The sequence below is a fragment of the Staurois parvus genome, unplaced genomic scaffold (assembly GCF_062004578.1).
Source record: "Staurois parvus isolate SC_StPar_1 unplaced genomic scaffold, SC_StPar_1.0 ptg000420l, whole genome shotgun sequence".
In the NCBI taxonomy this organism is placed as follows: Eukaryota; Metazoa; Chordata; class Amphibia; order Anura; family Ranidae; genus Staurois; species Staurois parvus.
In genome coordinates, this window is record NW_028318216.1 from 1,406,673 (window position 1) to 1,426,699 (window position 20,027).

Below are 20,027 nucleotides of genomic sequence, written 5' to 3' on the forward strand. Positions count from 1 at the left end.
TAAAACACTTTTTATTAGCTCAAGTAGAATCAGCAAAGCCCAGACTTTGCAAGTTTGTTGAAAATGTTCTGGAGCCTACTAAATTAAAAAAAAATGAGAGACAATAAAACGAAATAGAAAGATTTGGGATCGTGTGTTATCAATTTTACAGTCAACCAAACACAGAAGAGCACATGCTACCTTTTTTAAAGTGCATTGTACCTTTTAAGTCAGATCAGACTCAAAATCAAATCAATTTACTAGCAACAGTGCAATCTGGTGTCTTCACTTGGAAATCAATCATCTTTACACCTATTTATGCATGCTTGGCCTGCTTTGGGCAAATTACAGGTGGTGATTTGTGAATATCTTCTATTTTTAGGCAGTTCTGTACTTTACTGTAAATCTTTAATCCAACCCTGTACTTGTAGTCTGCAGACAGTCATCTAGCTACCAAAACAGAAGCAGAGCTCAAGGAGCAGCCAGTGGAAGAGGTCTTGCCTGAACCAGAGCCACCTAACCCATTCAGCCAGCTGACAGACCAGGAGCTGGAAGAGTATAAAAAAGAGGTTGAGAGGAAAAAACTTGCTCTTGATGGTAGGCATAACCTGTAATTCATGATCCAGCTAGATAGCTTCGGTATATGATGAAGAACAGTCTTAAATGTAGCCATAAACCACTTGACCATTTGTGTTTACCTTTTCAAAGTAAGGATGGGACACCACAGACTCCTCCTTCACCAACTTATCAGGGGAAAACAAAATTGATTATATAGGGTTTCCAACCTGTCCTAACCCTAACATTACCCTTCATACTAACACTTTACTGCAACCACAAACCTTACTATAACTCTCTCTAATTAAATGTAATCCATTGTTTTCATACTCCCTTCCCTTGCACCACTGGTACGCACTGGGCCAAAGACTAACCTTCCTGCACCCAAACATACTGGCACCAAAGGGTCCTGCTTCTATCAACACTGCATGAGTTATAGATAATCCTACATGTGCACAGGTGGATTGATAAGAGCCTAAGCAATGTGATCAAGCTTCCTGTCTGCATAGCCTCAAAATATAAATTGCTGCATGACATTTACTTCCATATTTGCTTTGTCATCATATATCCATGTAGAACAGTTCTTAAAGGTATATATGGCATGTCACCCATATCAACATATTTCAGGATCATGTTTCTAGTTTTAGTTAATGAATGAATGTAAGAATCTGGCAGATATTAACAACACAGGCACTTTTCCATTCCTACAGTTTTTATTCATCATCTAGAGCAGTGGTCAACAAACGTTCTAAAAAAAATGGCCAGTTTACTGCTCTTCAGGCTTTAGGGGGGAGTAGAAAATTACCTGCCATCAATGAGAGTAAGCAATAACCTTTCACTGGTTGTATTGGAAGGAATAGTGCGTCAATGTTGGTATCAGTTGGAGGAATATTGCCCCAGTGTTGGTATCAGTGGCAAGCATAGTGCCCCATTGTTGGTGTCTTAGGGAGGAATGGTGCCCCATCATAGGCACCAGTGGGAGGAATAGTGCCCCAAGGGCCGGATAAAGGCAAGCAAAGGGCCACATCTAGCACAGTTTGGAGACAACTGAACTAGAGTTATTGCCCTGTGAGGTTTCCCAGGTTTAGGTTAGAATAAATAAGTGTGCTACATCTCAATGAGCTGTGCTCTCTGCATGGGAATGTTTTTTTTATGAGTTTTATGAGAGATAAACACATACTTTCTGTGCCTACAAATGCAGGAGATAAGGAAGGTTTTGAGGATGATTCTCAACCATCACTTGTAACACCACCCACCTCTCCTGTAAGAAGTCCCACAAAGACCACTGCTCTGGCTGTGTCTCCTTCCAAATCATCCGAAGGTAGGTACTTAGTTTACATGTGTTCTGATGCAGACAGTTTTTTGTAGACTGTAGCATAAATTGAATGTGTTTCTAGATACTTAGTCCTAAAATATGGAATGTTCTTGTTAAATCCATACACCACACAAAGTGAAGTCTTTGTTAGTGATATGTCAGTGGATAATCTTTATAAAATTAAATCAAAATTCAATGATCTATTCATAGCAATGTCGTTAAGTAAAAGTACATTTTATAAGCTCACCTGCAGATTATCTTTCATTCACACAAGTTATATCTTGAAATGTGTGTATGTTATTTCTTAATAATCATTTTCCTTGGACAGTTAAACCATAAAGATAGTTGTCAAGGAAGTATTTACATCAGTTTTAGGAGACAGCAACAGGCAAGAGAAAGCTGCAACTGAGTGGAGAATAACTTCATATGGACTCTCTACATTGTGTATGATTTAAAAGAGTAGCATTGTATAGCCATGCGCAGTTATATAATTAATTATGATACACTGACGGGAACTGAGCTCTGTCACTTAACAGGTCTATCCTTGGAATATTGCTCTCAGTGCTTCTGTCCTTATCTTCTCTTCCCACTTCAGCTCTATCAATATCCATTGTGATCATACGTTGTCATTGTGTCTTTGTGTGTGTGTGTGTGTCGCCACAATGTTTCCCCTTCTCTTTCCATGTGCTGTCTCATGGCAGGAGTCACCTCAGACTCTGAATACCTGTCTCTGTAGTAAGTATAGATGGTCTGGCTTGCTGTTGTCCACCCCTCTTTTGCTTCTGCTTTCCCAGAAACCATTCTCCTATTTTACAATGCAGCTCCGTAGTTATCATGTACGCTAAACAGTTTTTCTACCATCTGAGTTATTGTGAAACAAATAAATCTACTTAATTGGAGCTCACAAAAAATATTTACTTGCAGATTCTCCTTGTCTGAATTGGACTTTCCTATAAACCATGGATACTCTTCTAAAATCCACCTTTATATATTAAAAAGAAAACTGTTTACTGCATGGTATCCACAGCTTGCAAACTACATTCAATGGTAACACAGATCACCCTAAAAGACTATAATGGCAGCACATGTGGGTTGCCTTGTAGATGAGTGATATTACCTTCTGTACACCGAGGATTTTCATTACACAGGACCTGGGTACTAATGCATGTTAAATGCTGTTATTTAAAGGGCCACAACATATAAGTTGAATGACTAATTTACATAAAAGAGTTTTTATTAACATTCTTAAATGAATATGTAGTTACAGAACACTATTAGAAAAAATAAGCAATGAAACAACTCCAACCAAAAACTGGTTTACCTCATTTTGGATGTGTGGTGTGGAGTTAGAACCTTTGTTGGGGCTTTCTTTTACTGTCTGTATCCCTATTAGTGAGATTTCCAGTCAAAACAGGGAATGATGATAAGTCTCTCCAACAGGAACACAGACCAAAACGCATTTTTAGAATGAGGAAGGGTCAGAACTTTTAATCTATTAATATTTTTATTAACAACCCCACCCCTTATTTCTTGTAAAGGCATAATAGGAAGGACAGGAAGTAAGGGGAGATCCCTACATGGGGATCATAGACAAAAAACAACATTTAAATTTGAACTCTTTTCCATTCTATCCAAAACTAAAAAAATAATATGTAGCTGGAAGTAGGCTTTATAGCGGAGGTGGGAGAAATATTTTTAAATACACTGCTGACTACAGGGCTGGGCTGAGGTGGCACCTGCCCTGGGTGCTGCACTGTGAGGGGTGCAGCTTAGACCGGAGCCTCTCCTGCTCTCTATTGCCCAGCTGTATCTTGCATTATGCTGTTGCTGAGCTTCTATAACTGATAGTCCTTATTCAGTTCATAGCCTTGTTCAAATTAACAGCTCAGTCCTCCAAATTACACTGGCTCTGGAACCTGGCTCTGCCTGTGTAACCAGTGGCAATCTGCTCCACTGTCAGTGTGACAGCTGCTTGCTCTGTAAGGCTAGGTTCACATATGTGCGGGTGGTACCGCTGCGGATCCGCACAGAAATCCGTGCACACCACCCACACAGAGGAATGCGGACCCGCGGACGGGTGCCATTCGTTCTAACGGCACGCCGCCCGCACTGGAAAATGCAACCATACTGGGAACCGAGGTTCCTGTGCGGGTTGCGTTTTCTGAAGAAGTGCAGGGACTTCTTCCCTGCGTGTCACGGGAGTCCATTCAAATTAATTGGCTCTCGTGCCCACGCAAAACGCAGCCTGCACAGCTGCATATATGTGAACCAGGGGTAAACTGCAAAGCACCTGCCTGTTAAAGAGCTCTGATGATTATGGCAGTACTAGAGTTCGAATCCCAACCACTGCACTACCTGTCTGGAGTTTGCATGTTCTCTCTGTGCCTGTGTGGCCCTCACTCTCCAAAGATATGCTGGTAGGTTAATTGGCTCCTGTCTAAATTGGTCCTAGAATGTGTATGTATGAATTTGAGTTAGGGACCTTAGATTGTAAGCTCCTTGAAAGCAGAGACTGATGTGAATGAATAATATATATGTAAACAGATACATAAATTGATAGCCCTATGTAAGTAACCCGTAATCAATAAAAATATGCAAGGAGAGCTGTTTTTTTCCCCTCTGTAATCTGCAGGACTGTTTGACTGAGTCTACAGGATTCAGTTTGACATCTCGTACTCTGCATTCATTTATGAATGAAAACTACTATTGTACTTTTTATTCATGAATCACTGTTAAATAAAAGAAATGAAATACCAGCAACCACTGACGCTGCAATAGTCAGCAGAAGCCTCCACCAGCTGGACCTCAGTACTAGCCACAGAATTTGCTGGTTCTTGAGGTCTACGCTCAAAGTTACCCCTGTATTATTATTATTATTATTATACAGGATTTATACAGCACCAACAGTTTGCTCAGCGCTTTACAATATAACGAGAGACAATACAGTTCAATACAAGAGGGTTAGGAGGGCCCTGCTCCTTGGAGCTTACAATCTAAGAGGGAGGGCTAGTGGTATAAAAGGTAATAACTGTGGGGGATGGACTGGTAGGAGGAATAGAAGATTCCATTATTAGCTGAAGGCAGGATAGGCTTCCCAGTAACACATACATTTATTATTGTTATTAGTAGCTCTTTTATGTTATATATGCGTATTATGATTATGAAATTATATTTCCAAAGCATTAACATGTAGCAAACGATTAGAATAATATTTTATGAGAGGACTTCAGTTAATTGAATCCTCATTGGTGGCTGTGGACAAACATGTTTTGCAAGTCATCAGTGAAGTAGCCTATTGAATAAGCCCCCAAAAAATATATTCTTATGTTTGATGGCTCTTTAAATATATGGCTGACTAATGACTCTGATCCATGCAGGTTTACTTGATAAGGCATAGAGCCTTGTGCAAAGTGCTGTAGTCCATAGTAGCCACTTAGCAATCATTTTCTACTATTCATACCATTCTGAAATAATGAACTCATCAGCTACCAGCAGGTTACTGCACTTTGTACATCATTATTGCTCTTTGCATGCCTTACTAAATGAAAGCAGTATTAAACCCAAAAGCAAACATGAATTATATTGCATCTTACCAATTCTTAGATGTGATGGCTGTATTAGTTTTCTTTTTAGGCTTTCTTTCTTCTATTTTCATCTGATGATCCATCCACCAAGTCTGTTGTTTTTTTAAACAATGTACAGATGTATCAGCGAAGGGATGCGACAAACCACTGGCAGGGGTGCTTACAATAATCAGCTTTTATTTTAGTTTCAATTTGTTAGCGCATCTAAATCTGCTAGTGCATCTAAAACTCCTCTCCCCCCAGACTGTCAATGCTGCTGTCCAAAGGTGCCCCCTGTGCTTCTTCATCCAAAGTGGAGGTGTATTAACGGCCAGATCACCCTGAAAACAGGGGAAAAGCCTAAAAAAAGAAAGCTAATGCAGCTACCGCATCTAGTGATTGGTAAACTGCAATATATAACATTTTTGGTTTGGGGTTTAATATTGTTTTAAGCCTTAAAGTGACTAACACACCTACTGTAAAATAACAAGCTAACCAGCATTTGTTTAACACTTGTTAACACGGAACTTCTGTATTTATTTATATATAACTGCTTGTAAATGTTCAACACTTTGCGCAACAATGTACTTGCCAGCATCGGATATCAAATCTTGAGGCAAAATAGTCCCTTGGGCTCAATAAACACTAGTGGCCCCTTTGTTACCAAAACTTAAAATTGTTGCTGGACATCAGGTACTATTGGGAAGCATTCCAGAGCCAGCCACTGGGAAGTAATAAAAGGTCAGCAGTAATGTATTTCGTAAATGCAGACTAATAATATAATTAATAGTTGTCTACAGATATATGAATCCATATTTAACTTTTTGTCTAACATGCAGAATATAGACCAGTCAGAATCACTTCTCTGCTATGGTGTATTGGCTTTTTTATCCTTGGCAAAATATGAATGGAGAAAACAAATGAAAAAAAAAACCACAAGTCTAGTGTGGCTGGACTTTGAGGCGCAATGGAGTTGATTCATTAAAGACAAACAGGCTGTTCACTTTGCAAGGGAAGTTGCACTTTGCATGAGAATCTTCCCCAGAGTTTAGTGAATATGGTGAAATTTCACTTTGCAAACATGCTAGGAAAAAACTGCATTTTTGCTTGCATATAATTGAATGATGGAAGTCAGCAGAGCTTCACCTCATTTACTAAGCTCTGGGGAAAATTCTATTGCAATGTTCAACTTCCTTTGCAAAATGAGCAGTCTATTTGCCTTAAAGTGTTACTAGACCCACAACAGTAAAATCATTCTGTATATGCAGTAAAACATGCTGGTTATAGTGGAATATAAGGGGTTAATCCTCTGCATTGTGCAAAAAGGATGTTTGATCCTGTCTTCTCTGATCCTACCCTTCTTCTACTGTTCCCAATCCATCTGCTGATAGAACAGAGCTTTGGGAGCAGGCTGCACATGATCAGTTTGGTGTGTATTGCTAGAGAGGTTTTTTTTTTTTCTTGGGAGGGTGCATGTGATCAGCACAGGGTCAATAAGCACTGCCCACAGGGTCAGAGGTCATGCAGTTTCATAGGACAATCAGGGAAGAATGACAATTCCTCCTACAAGGTTTAACCAGTGCACTGCTAGACACTAACAGAAGTCACAAGACTGCTGTAACTGTTGAAAGGTATTTAGCAGTCTATATTTACTAAAATAATTGCATTTCCATGTTCTGTGTACTGTGGGAGACCAGACATAGTGAATGCAGGGTCCCAGGTTTAGTAACACTTTAAGTCATGGGTCTCTAAACTTTCTAAACAAAGGGCCAGTTTACTGGCATTCAGACTTTAGAAGGGCCAGACTGTGCCCATTGGGAGTAGAATAGGTACAGATGTTAGTGGGGAAAAAAAAATGCCCCATCGTTGGTGTCAGTGGGAGGAATTGTGACCCATCCTTTGTGTCTTTGAGGCCCACTGTTGGTGTCAATATAAAAATAGTGCCCCATCATGGGTGTCATTGTGAGGAATTGTGTCCCATCATTGGTGTCATCGGGCACCATTGTTGGGACACAATTCCTCTCAGTGACACCAACAAAGGGGCCCAATGCCACCAATGATGGAACACAATTCTTCTCAGTGACACCATCATTGGTGGTATTGGGCCCCTTTGTTGGTATCATTGGGAGGAATTGTTTCCCATCATTGGTGTCTTTGGGCCCCTTTGTTGGTGTCAATAGGAGGAATTGTGTCCCATCATTGCTGTCTTTGGGCCCCATTATTGGTGTCACTGGGAGGAATTATGTCCAATCATTGGTGTCATTGGGTCCTATTGTTGGTGTCACTGGGAGGAACATTGGTGTCATTTGTAAGCTCGTAAGAGTAGGGCCCTCTTACCCCTCGTACATTGTTTGTTGTTGTTGTACTGTGCCATGTATTGTCCCCCCTATTGTACAGCGCTGAGCAAACCCTTTGGCGCTATATAAACTCGTAGTAATAATAATAATAATAATAATAATTTGGCTCCTTTATTGGTATCACTGGGAGAAATTGTGCCCCTTCACTGGTGTCAGCGAGGGGAACTATACCCCACTGTTGGTATCAGTGGATAAAATAGTGCCCAAAGGGCCAGATAAGAGCAATCCAAGGGCCACTCTTGGCCCCTGGGCTGCAGTTTGGAGACCACTGATTTAAGTACATCAACCCCAATATTTCCAGCGTATTATCATTGGTGCAGTGTGTTTTAGGTTCACTTTACGTGTTACATTGAGCTCTATATAGAGTGTTTTGATGGGAGCGCATCAAAGCTGCGGCAAGCAAGATTTATTTTTAAGTTACCGCACAGTCACTAGAGCCATTTAGTACACTGCAGTTTAAATGGAGAACAGAAAACCAGAAGCACATACCACATGAATTTGCCTTTAAAAGGCACGTGAGCTTCTTCTTGTGATGGTGACACATCCAGAAATTAGAGGCAGCAGGCACGCACTGTCTTGAAATCTTCCTACCTGTCCCTCCTGTCCCTACTTCCTTTTTTCCTTGTATTTTTACCTTGTTCTCTTTCTGTCGCTAGGTAGCTAATAGCTGATCCTCTTTCTCTCTGTATCTGTTTCCTGTTTCTAAAACTGCAATGGCTGTGCAGTGTTTGGTATAATGTATCAAGTGAACCTATCAATCATTTTAAACGTTTAATTACCAATGAAATAGAAGGTGCCTGCTTACACCATTGTAAGTTGGAGTACCTTACTATCTGTGCCCTATTGAAAAGTCAACAAATTAAGCACAGTTCAAGGTAATGTTTTATTCCAAATTTTTTGCAATGGCCATATGTTGGGAGCAGCTTGTTAGATTTGCAAATTAATAGCGTTTCCAGCCCTAAGGTAATATTCTCTATTTTGGACCAAAAAATTGCCATTTTTGAATCAGGATTAGAGTTATTTGTCCCATAATCCCGAGCTATGCTGTCTATCGTTTTCTGTAATTGTGCAGCCACATAGTATAACCATGGGTTAGGCCAGGGATGCTCAGCCTTTTGAAGAGTGAAGGCCACATAAGGGGGCTCCTCCTGTATCGATGGTGACCTCGTCCTGGGGTCATGGTTGTGTTTTTTTGATTGCCACAAGTTTCCAGCCCTGTGGCTTAATGTTGCCTGGCATTGGCTATCAGGCATATATATATTCTCACCGGTTCTTTTAAACCTTCTCAAAACATGGCCCCTGCATTGGCAATTTGTGAGCATGACTTGTTCTTTATGAACCACAATACAAAAAACTGAAACATAAGAGTGAGGGACAATGATTTGGTAACTGGTCGTGGGCCACAATGAAATTAAATGGTTCAGAATTTTTATTTTTTATTTTGAATAGCATAATGAGCATTTTCCTCCTGCAGCCACTGAATTCTGGCAGGAGGGAGAGGAAAAAAAGCCGGCTTTCAGCGGTTGCAGAAGGAAAATGGAGAGGATTGGTTCCTGTATATGCCACCCCTCCAGTTCAAATGTAAAACATAATGTGACAGGGAGGCTGCAGGGGCCCCCTGGAGCATGGGATAGGGTCGCCATTGCGATCTTTAATGCTACACCAGTGGTTGAGGGTGTGTGGTCTCAACTATGGAGTATTACCCCCCCCCCCCCCCCCCCCCAAACAACAAATGTAAATGAGCCCTTACTGTCTTGAGTTCCCTATAAGGCTGCTTTCACACTGTTGTGCTTGGATTTACCCTCACCACTGGGGCAGTGTAATGCACCTGCATCTTTCCTGTGGGTCAGCTGTGCTTTGCCGTAGATTCCTATTACATCTTGCAGGTGTGGTGCACTTTCTGAAAGTGCACCAAAATGCCTGCATTCAGGAGTTTTGATGCACTTTCAGAAAGGGCACCAAACTCGCACGATATAATAGAAGTCTATGGCTTGGTGCAGTTAACCCACAGAAAAGCCATAGGTGCACTTTGTGGCACCTGAGGATCAGTGTGAAAGCACCATTTTTTTAAAATGCTAATTTGCCCATTGAAAAATTGTGTGATGTTTAATAAACTGACCTTTTTTTCTTCCAGCTTCTACTGGCATCTCTAGGATACTAGAAAGGTCCCAGGTGAAGTGAATTTGGTATCACTCCATCTGGGATAGGAGCGGGTGCTACAGAGGAAATATTGGCTTATGCAGCTCCTGCTTCCTATGTGGCCACTTGCTTCCTCAACTTCTGGTGCTGGCTCCATGCAATCTGATGTTCTGGGATGGCGGGTCGGCAACACACCATCTGGGCTTGCCACCTCACCATCCTAGCACATGAGGTTGTGGACCACTTCAGAGGGTCCTGCAAGCTACATGTAGTCCATGGGTCACATGTTGAGCATTCCAGGGTTAGGCAGAGGTATACTTCTCCCTCACCTATAGGCCACTGTAGCTGTTCTAGCTTGATTCTAGGTGGTCAGTTATGCCACAGCAAGGTCCAAAAAAAGAGTTCACAACCTGGAAGATCTCCAACAGTATAACCATAGGGGTATTATATGAGAAATACAAATTTTGGGGCATGATGATCAAGGTTATCCTTACCTATGTGAGAAAAACACAATTTGTTCCCATCATCTACCATCAACCTGTCCAATGAAGACACCCTTAATGATCACTTACCACTCCTATTAGACAAGAAAGGAGGGATAGTGGCAGGGGTTTTGTGCCAGAGTCAGAAAAGTCAATGTAAACATGTTTCAGAGGATCACACAGGGTTTTTTGACTGGTAAAAGTAGGCAAATAACCTTCATTGTTCACACATTGAACCTTTTGAAATCTTTAAAACAGTTCTTATAACTGTCCTTATAACAGTAGAGGAAGGGCAGACCATTAGATTAGGTGTTGCTAAGCAGAATTTTGGAGGAATTTGACAGTGTTAAGTTTTGAAATTGAGGCATATAACTACTTGCAGCACTCTGAGGGTAGATAAAACCGCTTTATTTGGGTTGAACTTTTCCTTTCTTTTGTTCACTCATCTCTAACTAACAGACCTTATTATGCTAAATTCAGATGTCCTGATGAAATAAATAATCTGTTTAGTGTAATGGAAGAAAAGGAATCTCCTGTTTTGTAGCCTTGACTGTTGCTATACAAATATATATATATATATATATATATATATATATATAAAACACATATAACAATACATATATTCCCACTGCTAAAATACTGGATATGCAGTTACCAAAGTAATTTAATTAAAGCATGGAAATCACGAGAATTCACTTTAATTAGGTACGCTACAAAGGTGAGCCCGATTACCTACTTATATATTTAATGACACTGTATAAAAACTGCAGAGGAAAAAGTGACTATGATCCCATACCAGCTGGTCAGAATTTGTGGTCCATGAGCTTTATTTAACCCTTTCGCACCTAAGGGTAAAACAAATGTTAAAGATGAAGCACAATTTTGCAACTTTGACATGTGTTAGTAAAACCGTACACATCATCACAACTACTTTGTGCATCGAGGTGGATTATACCTTGTTTTATTCAGGACAAATTGAGCTTTCATTTGGTGGTAAATGGTGATGAATATCTTCTGACGTTTTTACTATCAAAAGGAAACTGGCCCAAAATAGTAAAAAAAAATTCTTTTTTTTTTTTAAATGTAGCTGTATATTTCTTGCTACTACAATAACATACCACCAAAGAACAACCCTAAATAATTTCTCCTGCTCCTGAAAATCACAGTGATACCATACATGTATGTTAGATGTTGTATGTATCCATAGTGCAGACCAGAAACAATAGTGCGCATTTTGCTTATTTTATCCTACCTAAAACACACTGACACTGATACTAATTTAAAAAAAAAATGTAAAAAACTCCTGCCCAAAAAATATTGACCCTGACCTTGACCCAAACACTAACCCTGGCACTGAGCTAGGTCAAACCTTGATCTAGGTATTTTCTAATTTATTTATTTTTATTATATTATTATTATTTTTAGAATTAATATTATTACTATTTATTTATTTTCACAAAGTTTTTGTTTTCTCTCTGCAAGAAAGAAAGAGATGCAGTGCATCTCTTGCTTCCATTCAGAGGGAAAAAGCACGGGGGCAGGCTTCATACTGACTGAACCGGGAGTTCCAGGTCCCAATCATTAGTATGGGACTCGGGGCTCTCGGTGAGACTCCGGTCTCTGTGCTGGCAGAGCGCCATGTGGCGCGGTCCCAACACAAAGACAGGTTCGCAAATATGTGGCTGCATGGAAAAAAGCCCAGTCCAGTGGGGCTGCATATTTGCATACGCTCGGTAACAAGAGGTTAAAAGAGAAGTATGGGGTTTACAGGGGAAAAAAAATTATTACTCACCTAGGTGGATGCAGCATCAATTCAATACTGCATTTGTCCCCCTCCACCTCTGCACTATTAACTGAGCAATCAAACACCTCTGATCACTCCGTTCTCTGCCGTACTCTCTGAGCAGAGAGTAGTTACTGTCATTCTCCAGCTTTCTACTGTGCCTTTCCAGCTAGAATTTCAGGCTGGGGAGGGAGCTGCTGGCTTAATCTCTCAGTGGCGCAGCTGAGAGGCTGTGCCAGCTGCTGGAACTGTAAAGTCAGGATTTTTCCCGAACTGAGTGACGTAAGCCGTCAGCGGCCTTTAGTGCGTTGTTGGCTGAAAATGGGTCACAGGAGTGCATAACGAACTGCACTCCTGTGATCCATAGAAGTATAGTCAAAAAAGCTTTGGCCCTACTGTACTTCTTTAGATTGATGAAGTCAGCCCCATAGACTTCTACTGGGACAATTACTTTAATGCAAACAAAAGGAACAGGACTCGCGTAGAAGAACAGATGAACAGCGAAAAGTGGAGATAGTTTGTGGCACTGCTGCCAGTGAAGGACATCACAGAGGTAAGTAAATTTCAAACATACATCTCCAGACACTGCTATTTTAAGCTTCCTGAAGTTCTTTAATTATGAAGGTAAGTCATAAGCATCTGGTTTACATTTTGTACTACAGCCCAGGGGAGTTGGGTACACCCCCAATGTTTCAATTTTATATTGTAGGTTAGAAAAAGAATTCAAACACTCTTATTTAGAGCAGCAGTCTTGACATAATATTAGTGCCATTTTCTACTCACGGCTCCATATTTTTTGTCTGTTTAAAGAAAAAGAGAAGAAGGAGGACACACCATTATCAACAGGAACTACCGAGGACAAGGTCCAACCAACTGTGGTGCTAAATGGGAAGGAAGAGGATCAGCCTGCTCAGGAGGAAACTGTTCAGAAAGTTACAGAAACCCCCAAAGGGAAAACTGAGACGGTTCCCAATGCCTCTCCGGAGGGATCCCCGACTAAATCCCCCTCCAAAAAGAAGAAGAAGTTCCGTACTCCCTCATTTCTAAAGAAAGGAAAAAAGAAGGAAAAGGAGAAGGCTGAGTCTTGATCTCCATGTCTTCGAAGACTGATGCTTGTAGGGGTATCCCCAGTCTCCTTCACTTCCTGAACCATGGCAGTGATGGCTCTGATCTGTACTCACACTGGAGACAAAGGTCTGATGGGGGAGGGGGGAACTCATTCTGGAAGAGGATTTTTCTATCTAGGGGATTGGAACAGCCTGTTCCGGTACAGCTCAGTTACTGCGCTGACACTTGGGACCACCTGCTTAGCTCACAAACAAAAACAATGACATTTTTATAACTGTCTTGCACTGTAGTATGCTTCTTTTCAACATCTCTCTACCACAGCATTTTGGATTTTTGTGGTTTGTTTCAATTTTATTATTATTTTTTTGAGTATTTAAGAGTGAAATGTGCTTATTTTAGTCATGTGGCAGTGAAGAGGGTTGCTGAATGGTTGCTGAATGCTTGATGTTACTTAAATGACATCATGGGAGTGGTTAATGAGAATAAGACCCTATGTTAACAGTGAAGTGTCTGGTCTTTAATACATGCATTGATCAGTCCTCTATTGCTATTTCATGTTATTTTAAATGCATTTTCTGGTATATATTTTCTCATGGTTTTGTCAGTAATTCTTTTTCGTTATAGCACTTATGGATTGGATGTGTGTATATCTACACAGGGGTACAACTAAACCTGTGTAGTACTCAGCTTGGTTAATAATAAGTAGAAACGTAATAGCTCTATTATGATGTGATAACAGAAAAGCATGATACATATTAAGGTGAAGAGCAAAATCTAGTTAGGCCTAGTAGTTTCAGGGTGAAACCATTCATCTGCAATGCAGTGTGCAGAGCAAAAATTTACAGATCCTATAGCAAAGTTTGAGCAAATTTCTTAAAAACCTTTGAAGCACTCTTCAGCTCCAGCCTAAAAGTGTTAAACCCAGATCTTGAAGCAACACAGCTGCTGTTTTTGGCTTTTGACTTTTTTTCTACAGCCAGTATGTTATCCTATGTGTCCATGCACACATAGACTGTAATCAACGTTTTTGGCTGGGGCGTTTTTTGGCTGAAAAAAAACCCAGAACTAGTGGGTTTCTAGAGGAGTTTTTTAGCTGTAAAAACACTCTAACACGGCAAAACGCAATAAATCGTGACAACCTTGAATTCTGGACTTTTTTTTGGCCAAAAACAATTTGTTTTTGGTAAAAAACACTGAAAAACAAAGGTTTTTAACGTGACTTTACACAGCTAATGTTACCTGCATTATTAAAATGCCCAGTGTGCATGGAGCCTAAACATTTGACAACATACCTGTAAAGCAAGACACTGTTGGAGGAATTCACTAAAGTGATAACAACACTTTTCTGGTGATATGGTCCTTTTAACATGGCCTGTACCTAATTCACAAAAAAACATGTGCCAGTTTCAGCACCAGTACATGCCCAGATTGAGGTAGTTTTAGTTTTATTTTTATTCACAGATAAGCAGATAATTAAAGAATAGCTTCACCTTTAAAAGAAAAATGCAAATATTTTTGCAGGTAAAAAAATCTGCATTTTTTTTTTCAGTAGCCTACAAAGCATTGCACCTGCGATCAGTAGATTGCAGACACCACTTACAGCCTTCAGCCCATACCTCTGAAAGCTTTAGGAAGTATCAATGAACCACAAGAGCCCACACCAGCGCCCTCACAGTTCATTGAGAATTACAAGCTGTCTGCCGCGGTGGCAGTCGGGACTTGTAGTTTATTAATTCAAAAATCCCTGTAATAAAATGATGAATGACGTTTCTGTGTTGGTGGAACCCACACAGTCATGCTGTTTTTCAAATTGTGACAGCGGATGCGTGTGCACTGTCATGGGCGGGGGAGGGGGTAACATCTTACATGTTACACCCTAAATATGAGGTGAACCTATCCTTTGAGACCATCTCTGAGTTGGCATACAGTGAGACCCCAGTGCTCAGAGCTGGGCATATGTGCTGGGAAGCTCTTATTAATGTGACAACTTCCTGCACAGGGGCTCATGGCTGCTAGGATACCCTGGCAGCCTGCAGCTTCCTAGCAACTGATGACTCTTTCCCAGCCCAGTTCATGTGCTGGCTGGGAGATTCCCCTTTCGACAGGTGAGAGTAAATAAAGGGGCAGGCTTGGCAATGGCCATATTTAGTCGATTTTGTCACCAACATCCCTTCCCCGTTGATTACTTCAGATTTTAGTTGGATAATCTCTTAGCTAGCAGCTAAATGGAGATAAGTCATCCATTGCTTTCATGTTGTTGGCTACACAATTGGCAGTTCCCTGGGGGCTTACCATGCACTGAGGATAGAGTAACTGCTATATGGATACCTCCAGCCACAGTGCTGCCTCTTTCCATGCAAGAGATTCCCTGACAAGTGCATTTAAGTCTGCACTGACATTTGTCATGAAGCAAGGGGATTCATAGGATGTCTTACGACACCCTTTATGAATTTCTTTGTGTATATATTCCCGGCCTGCATCTATTACCTTATATCCATTCCAGTGTTGCAGCCTCCACCAAGCTCTGATGGCAGTGTGGGGTGCCTGTGTCCACTGTGTTTGATCTCTGCCTGTGCCGGCTGTTACCAATTAAATTGTGCTCAGCTATCTCTAAAGACTACAGAACCTCACCCCTCTATGTTATGGAGGGGAGATGTTCCATAGTCCTTTCCTGTTTCCATTGCTCTGATACAGAAGGAGTGTTGTCACCCAAGCATTTGGAGTGTTTTATTCACAGGATCACCATAGAAAAATAAGGGAGAGAAGTTTGGAAAAAAAAAAACTATGTAGTTACCACACCCAAGGACTGGTAAGCTGCAATACGTACATTTTTTTTTTCTTTTGGGTTTGGATACACTTAAAAATTTGTTTTAGCTGGAGTTGGGCTTAAGGGCTTTAAGACACCTGCTTAAAGCTTGTTGAAGTCATTGCAAATGCTAGATGTACATATTGCTCATTAGACTAGGGTTTACCAACTGAAGCCTGTGTTAATTAGACCTATCTCATGGCAGCCAGTTCTAACTTATTATTCACTCACCTAACTTCAGGACCCCAAAATGTTTCTAGGTGTTAATCAACAAATTGCTCTGTACCTCTTGTTAAATAAGCCTTTCAATTAAGAACCCATGCTTCATTTTCCTGAACTGGGCAACAGAAAGTCATTAAATACAAATATGATGCTTGTGCAAAAAGGAATTGAAGAAAAGTAAAACTTAAAGCAGAATCTTTTGTTTCCCCCATGCAGTGGGGCTGTGCCTGCACGGCATGGGTTAATTGCTTGTTTTCAGGAGAGAGAACAGTGGAGATATACTTACCTGGCCTGCTAATCCTCCTCACACAAGACCAGTCCTTTTGGCTCCTGATTCCCCCCCCCCCCCCCCGCGGTCTTGAAAATGGACTATTCCTGACATTAGCACACTCACAGGAACAGTCCACCGCTGGACCATGGGGGAGCGCGCTTTTCTGGTGGATCAGGTGAGTATAAACTTTGGGCTCAACCCAAGAAAAAATGAGCAGTTGACCCACGCAGTGGTGGCACTGGCCCACTGCATGGTGAAGAAAAATTTTTGCCCAAAGTTGGCCTTTAAGTTTACTGATCAACAGTCTCAGTAGGTATTTTGTGAAATTTCTGGCAACAGAAGAGCAGACATATAAAAAGTTGTGTCACCACCAGTTTGCCCACTTAGTTCCTGTGATCCTGGTCACAGGTTTGGAACATATCTAATGTTTTTATTTATCCTTTTTTATTAGTTACCTTAATCCCTTTCCATCCAGCCCTGCCATCCCTTGAACAGGGTCTTTACGCCTAGGGGCGGGAAGGACCCACCAACCACGAGACCACTTTGATTGATCAGGAACCTGTCCTGCCAGCTTCTAATCATTAGTAGAGTTTGATCGCTGAATCTGACTGCTCAGTCACTATGCTGGGAGCATGCAGTGTATGTGCTCTCAGCACAGAAAGCTCTGCCACATATGTGTACAGTGTGGGCATTAAAGCCCACCCCTTATGTGCGTCATGTGGGCGGCAAGAGGTTAATAAATGCATTACTCTCCCATTTTTTATCAAAAAACAAAATCTAGTGCAGTTCTTCAGTCATATAGCTTATAATCTGTAGAGAAGGAAGGGTGTAGGAATGGTGTACTTGAAGTCCCCTGTTATTTTAATATCACTTAGAATGCAGTTTAATACCCGGTGAGTAGGGAAAAAAATGAGGCCTGGTCTTAAAACATCACCTTGCCTGCTGGTGGACCCAAGGCTCTTCTGAACCCTCACAGGCCCAAAAAAAACAGTTGGGACAAGTAAACATCTACCCTGAAATGTAAAGGGTCCCTTCCCCTTAACCTACATTTACCTTATTGTAAAAATGTAGTAAAAGTCCATACGAAAGTCATCCTCTAATTATTTCATCGATATATAGGATGCATTGTAAGACATATGTTTGCTTTTCGGGCAGAGGAAAAAGACAATTCTCCAAAAGGGACAGAGGCAGCAATAGAAACAAGTTTTGGTAGTGCAGCAGAAGACTAGAACCCACTTTATGGTTGCAATCTGTGCTGCTGCTGTAGATTTTGCCTACTTTCCTGTATGGCAACAGAAAAGAAAGTGGAGGAAGTCTCCAAAACATGGCCTCAGGCAGCAATAAAAGCACAAACCTAACTCACTGTATACAAAACTAAAAAATAAAAATGTCACACTTTAGAAGCAAAACATGGGTTCACTTTATTTCACCCCGCTTTACCCCAATTTTGCATTTAAAGTTTAACTCAAGGCAAATTTTAATCAGGCAATTACGTTGTTGCTGCCAATATCACTCAACCAATGTTGACTAAGACTGGCCATACACTATACAATTTTCTGTCCAATTTCTGTCCATTTTCCTTTAGATTTACCTTCAACTATGTAGTGCAAGGACCTGCCTAATTGGATACAATTGAATGTGTTGTTTAGGTTTGACCTCATATTTTATGGTTTTTGGTAAATCTAAAGCAAAATTCTCAAGAAAATTGTATAATGTATGGTCAGCCTTAGTCCTGCTGCAGTAAAGATTGAGGATCTGGCTCTGCTGCCTGATAGAAGACCTTAGATCACAAAATTAGAAATCCTTTGCCACACGCAACATAGGCCAACTGTGCATTTAGCTGTTTGTCTGGAGTTTAGCTTTAGGTAAAGTAAAACTAAAGGCAAAACCTTTTATCTTATTCATACAGGACAGAACATAGGGTTGATATTCATAGGCCCATAGTACCTTCAAGTGATATTTTGGATAGAGTAAAGGGGGAAGGGGTTTGTCATCTATGTCCCATTGGGGAGTTCCATCACTTTCTGTCCCATGGTAAAAACAAGAAGTGAGAGGAAATCCCTACGAAGTGAGGGAATCCCTAATGATCACTGGGGTGGCCAAAACAAGTGATTCCCATTGGAAGATTTCCCCTCTGTTCCTGATGTCATGATGCCCAAATTTTGAAAAAAATGTTCTCACTTCCACTGATAATAAACAGGACAGATATCAAGAGCGACTCTCCCTTTAGTTATACTTTAAACAAGGCTCTAGGTATTTTCCATGACAGTTCAACGAAAAAGATCCTTTGTTTTCAGGAGGTCCTGTTTCAACGTGCTGCATTAAGTTACATTGGAAATAAGTCCTGGCCGCTGAATTCCGATATGTTGGAATGTTAATGGGTTAAGCTACAAATTTATAATATACATGCTAAAATGAATTGAAATGTGCTAACATGCATACATCTGGTATGAAAAAGTGCTAAATGAGTAATCATTCATATCACTGAGAGTATAAATAATCAGGATAAGGGGAAGACAACATTTTTTCTGCTCAGATTCCTGTTTTTCATCCATCAGCAGTAGAATATATTGCAATACTCAACTGTATTAATTGCGAGAGCACTCGGAACTGTGTGGTCATATAGATTGCTGTGGGTGAGATGGCCTGCAGGGCCTGAAATCATACCTAGTCTATGCGTATCCCTTCTTAAAAACCCAGTAAGGTCTCTTTTATATCAATACACTAAATTCCACCAAGCCATCCTTGGTCTCCAGTGTCATGCAATTGCAAAAATGTGGGTATCTATTACAAGGTACCATTCACTAAAACAGTTTTTACTGTTCAGTCTACATTGTAATGTTTATTACTATGGCTGTACTATAGAATAATGCAATCATTAGAATTTTCTTCTCCTCTTTGCATGGAAAAAAGGGCATTACTGCACATACAAACCTGCATCCCAACTTGTAAAATTGTTGTGCAAGTAGAATAATCGCATGCAACGACATGCCTCATAAATGTGTCTTACTGCATGAGCATTGGTGAGAGGAGCTGAAGTTCAATTTCAGATGGCAATCATTAAAATGGAAGTCCAGCCTATTCCTAACTAAACTTAACCCCTTGGCACCGACGCCTTTTGGCCCTTTAAGGGGTGTCTGATCATGTGACCACCATGATTGGCTGTCACAGCGGTCACATGATTGGAAAGCTTCCAATCGTAAGTGGAGATCGGGAACTTTCCGTTAGCAACCTGTAGCTCTCAGCACAGTTCTTTTTATCTTTAAGTACCTCTTAGCATTAAAGAGCTACTAAACCCACAACAGTAAAATCAGTCTGTATATGCAGTAAATCATGCTTGTTATACTCACTGTGGAACCTAAGGGGTTAATCCTCTGCATGGTGTAAAAATGCTGTTTGATCCTGACTTCTCTGATCCTCTTTCTTCCAGTGTCTCCCTCTTATCTCCTATTAAGACACATTGTGTGGAGACACTGCATATGCTCAG

At 40.7% G+C, this 20,027-nt stretch overlaps 1 protein-coding gene across 4 annotated transcripts in view; it reads left to right on the forward strand.

Annotated features, from left to right (window-relative positions):
- Window positions 1–18,752, forward strand: part of ADD2 (adducin 2) — a 130,323-nt gene extending 111,571 nt beyond the window's left edge. For 3 of the 4 annotated variants that reach the window (XM_089687169.1, XM_089687171.1, XM_089687170.1), the window contains 3 exons: window positions 411–576; window positions 1,736–1,855; window positions 12,984–18,752. In XM_089687169.1, coding sequence (XP_089543295.1) covers window positions 411–576; window positions 1,736–1,855; window positions 12,984–13,261 — 564 coding nt within the window. In that variant the 3' untranslated portion in view covers window positions 13,262–18,752. Of the gene's footprint in view, window positions 1–410; window positions 577–1,735; window positions 1,856–2,550; window positions 2,585–12,983 lie in introns of all 4 variants that reach the window. The other variant, XM_089687173.1, reaches the window with a different exon arrangement.
- Window positions 18,753–20,027: the final 1,275 nt, after the last annotated feature.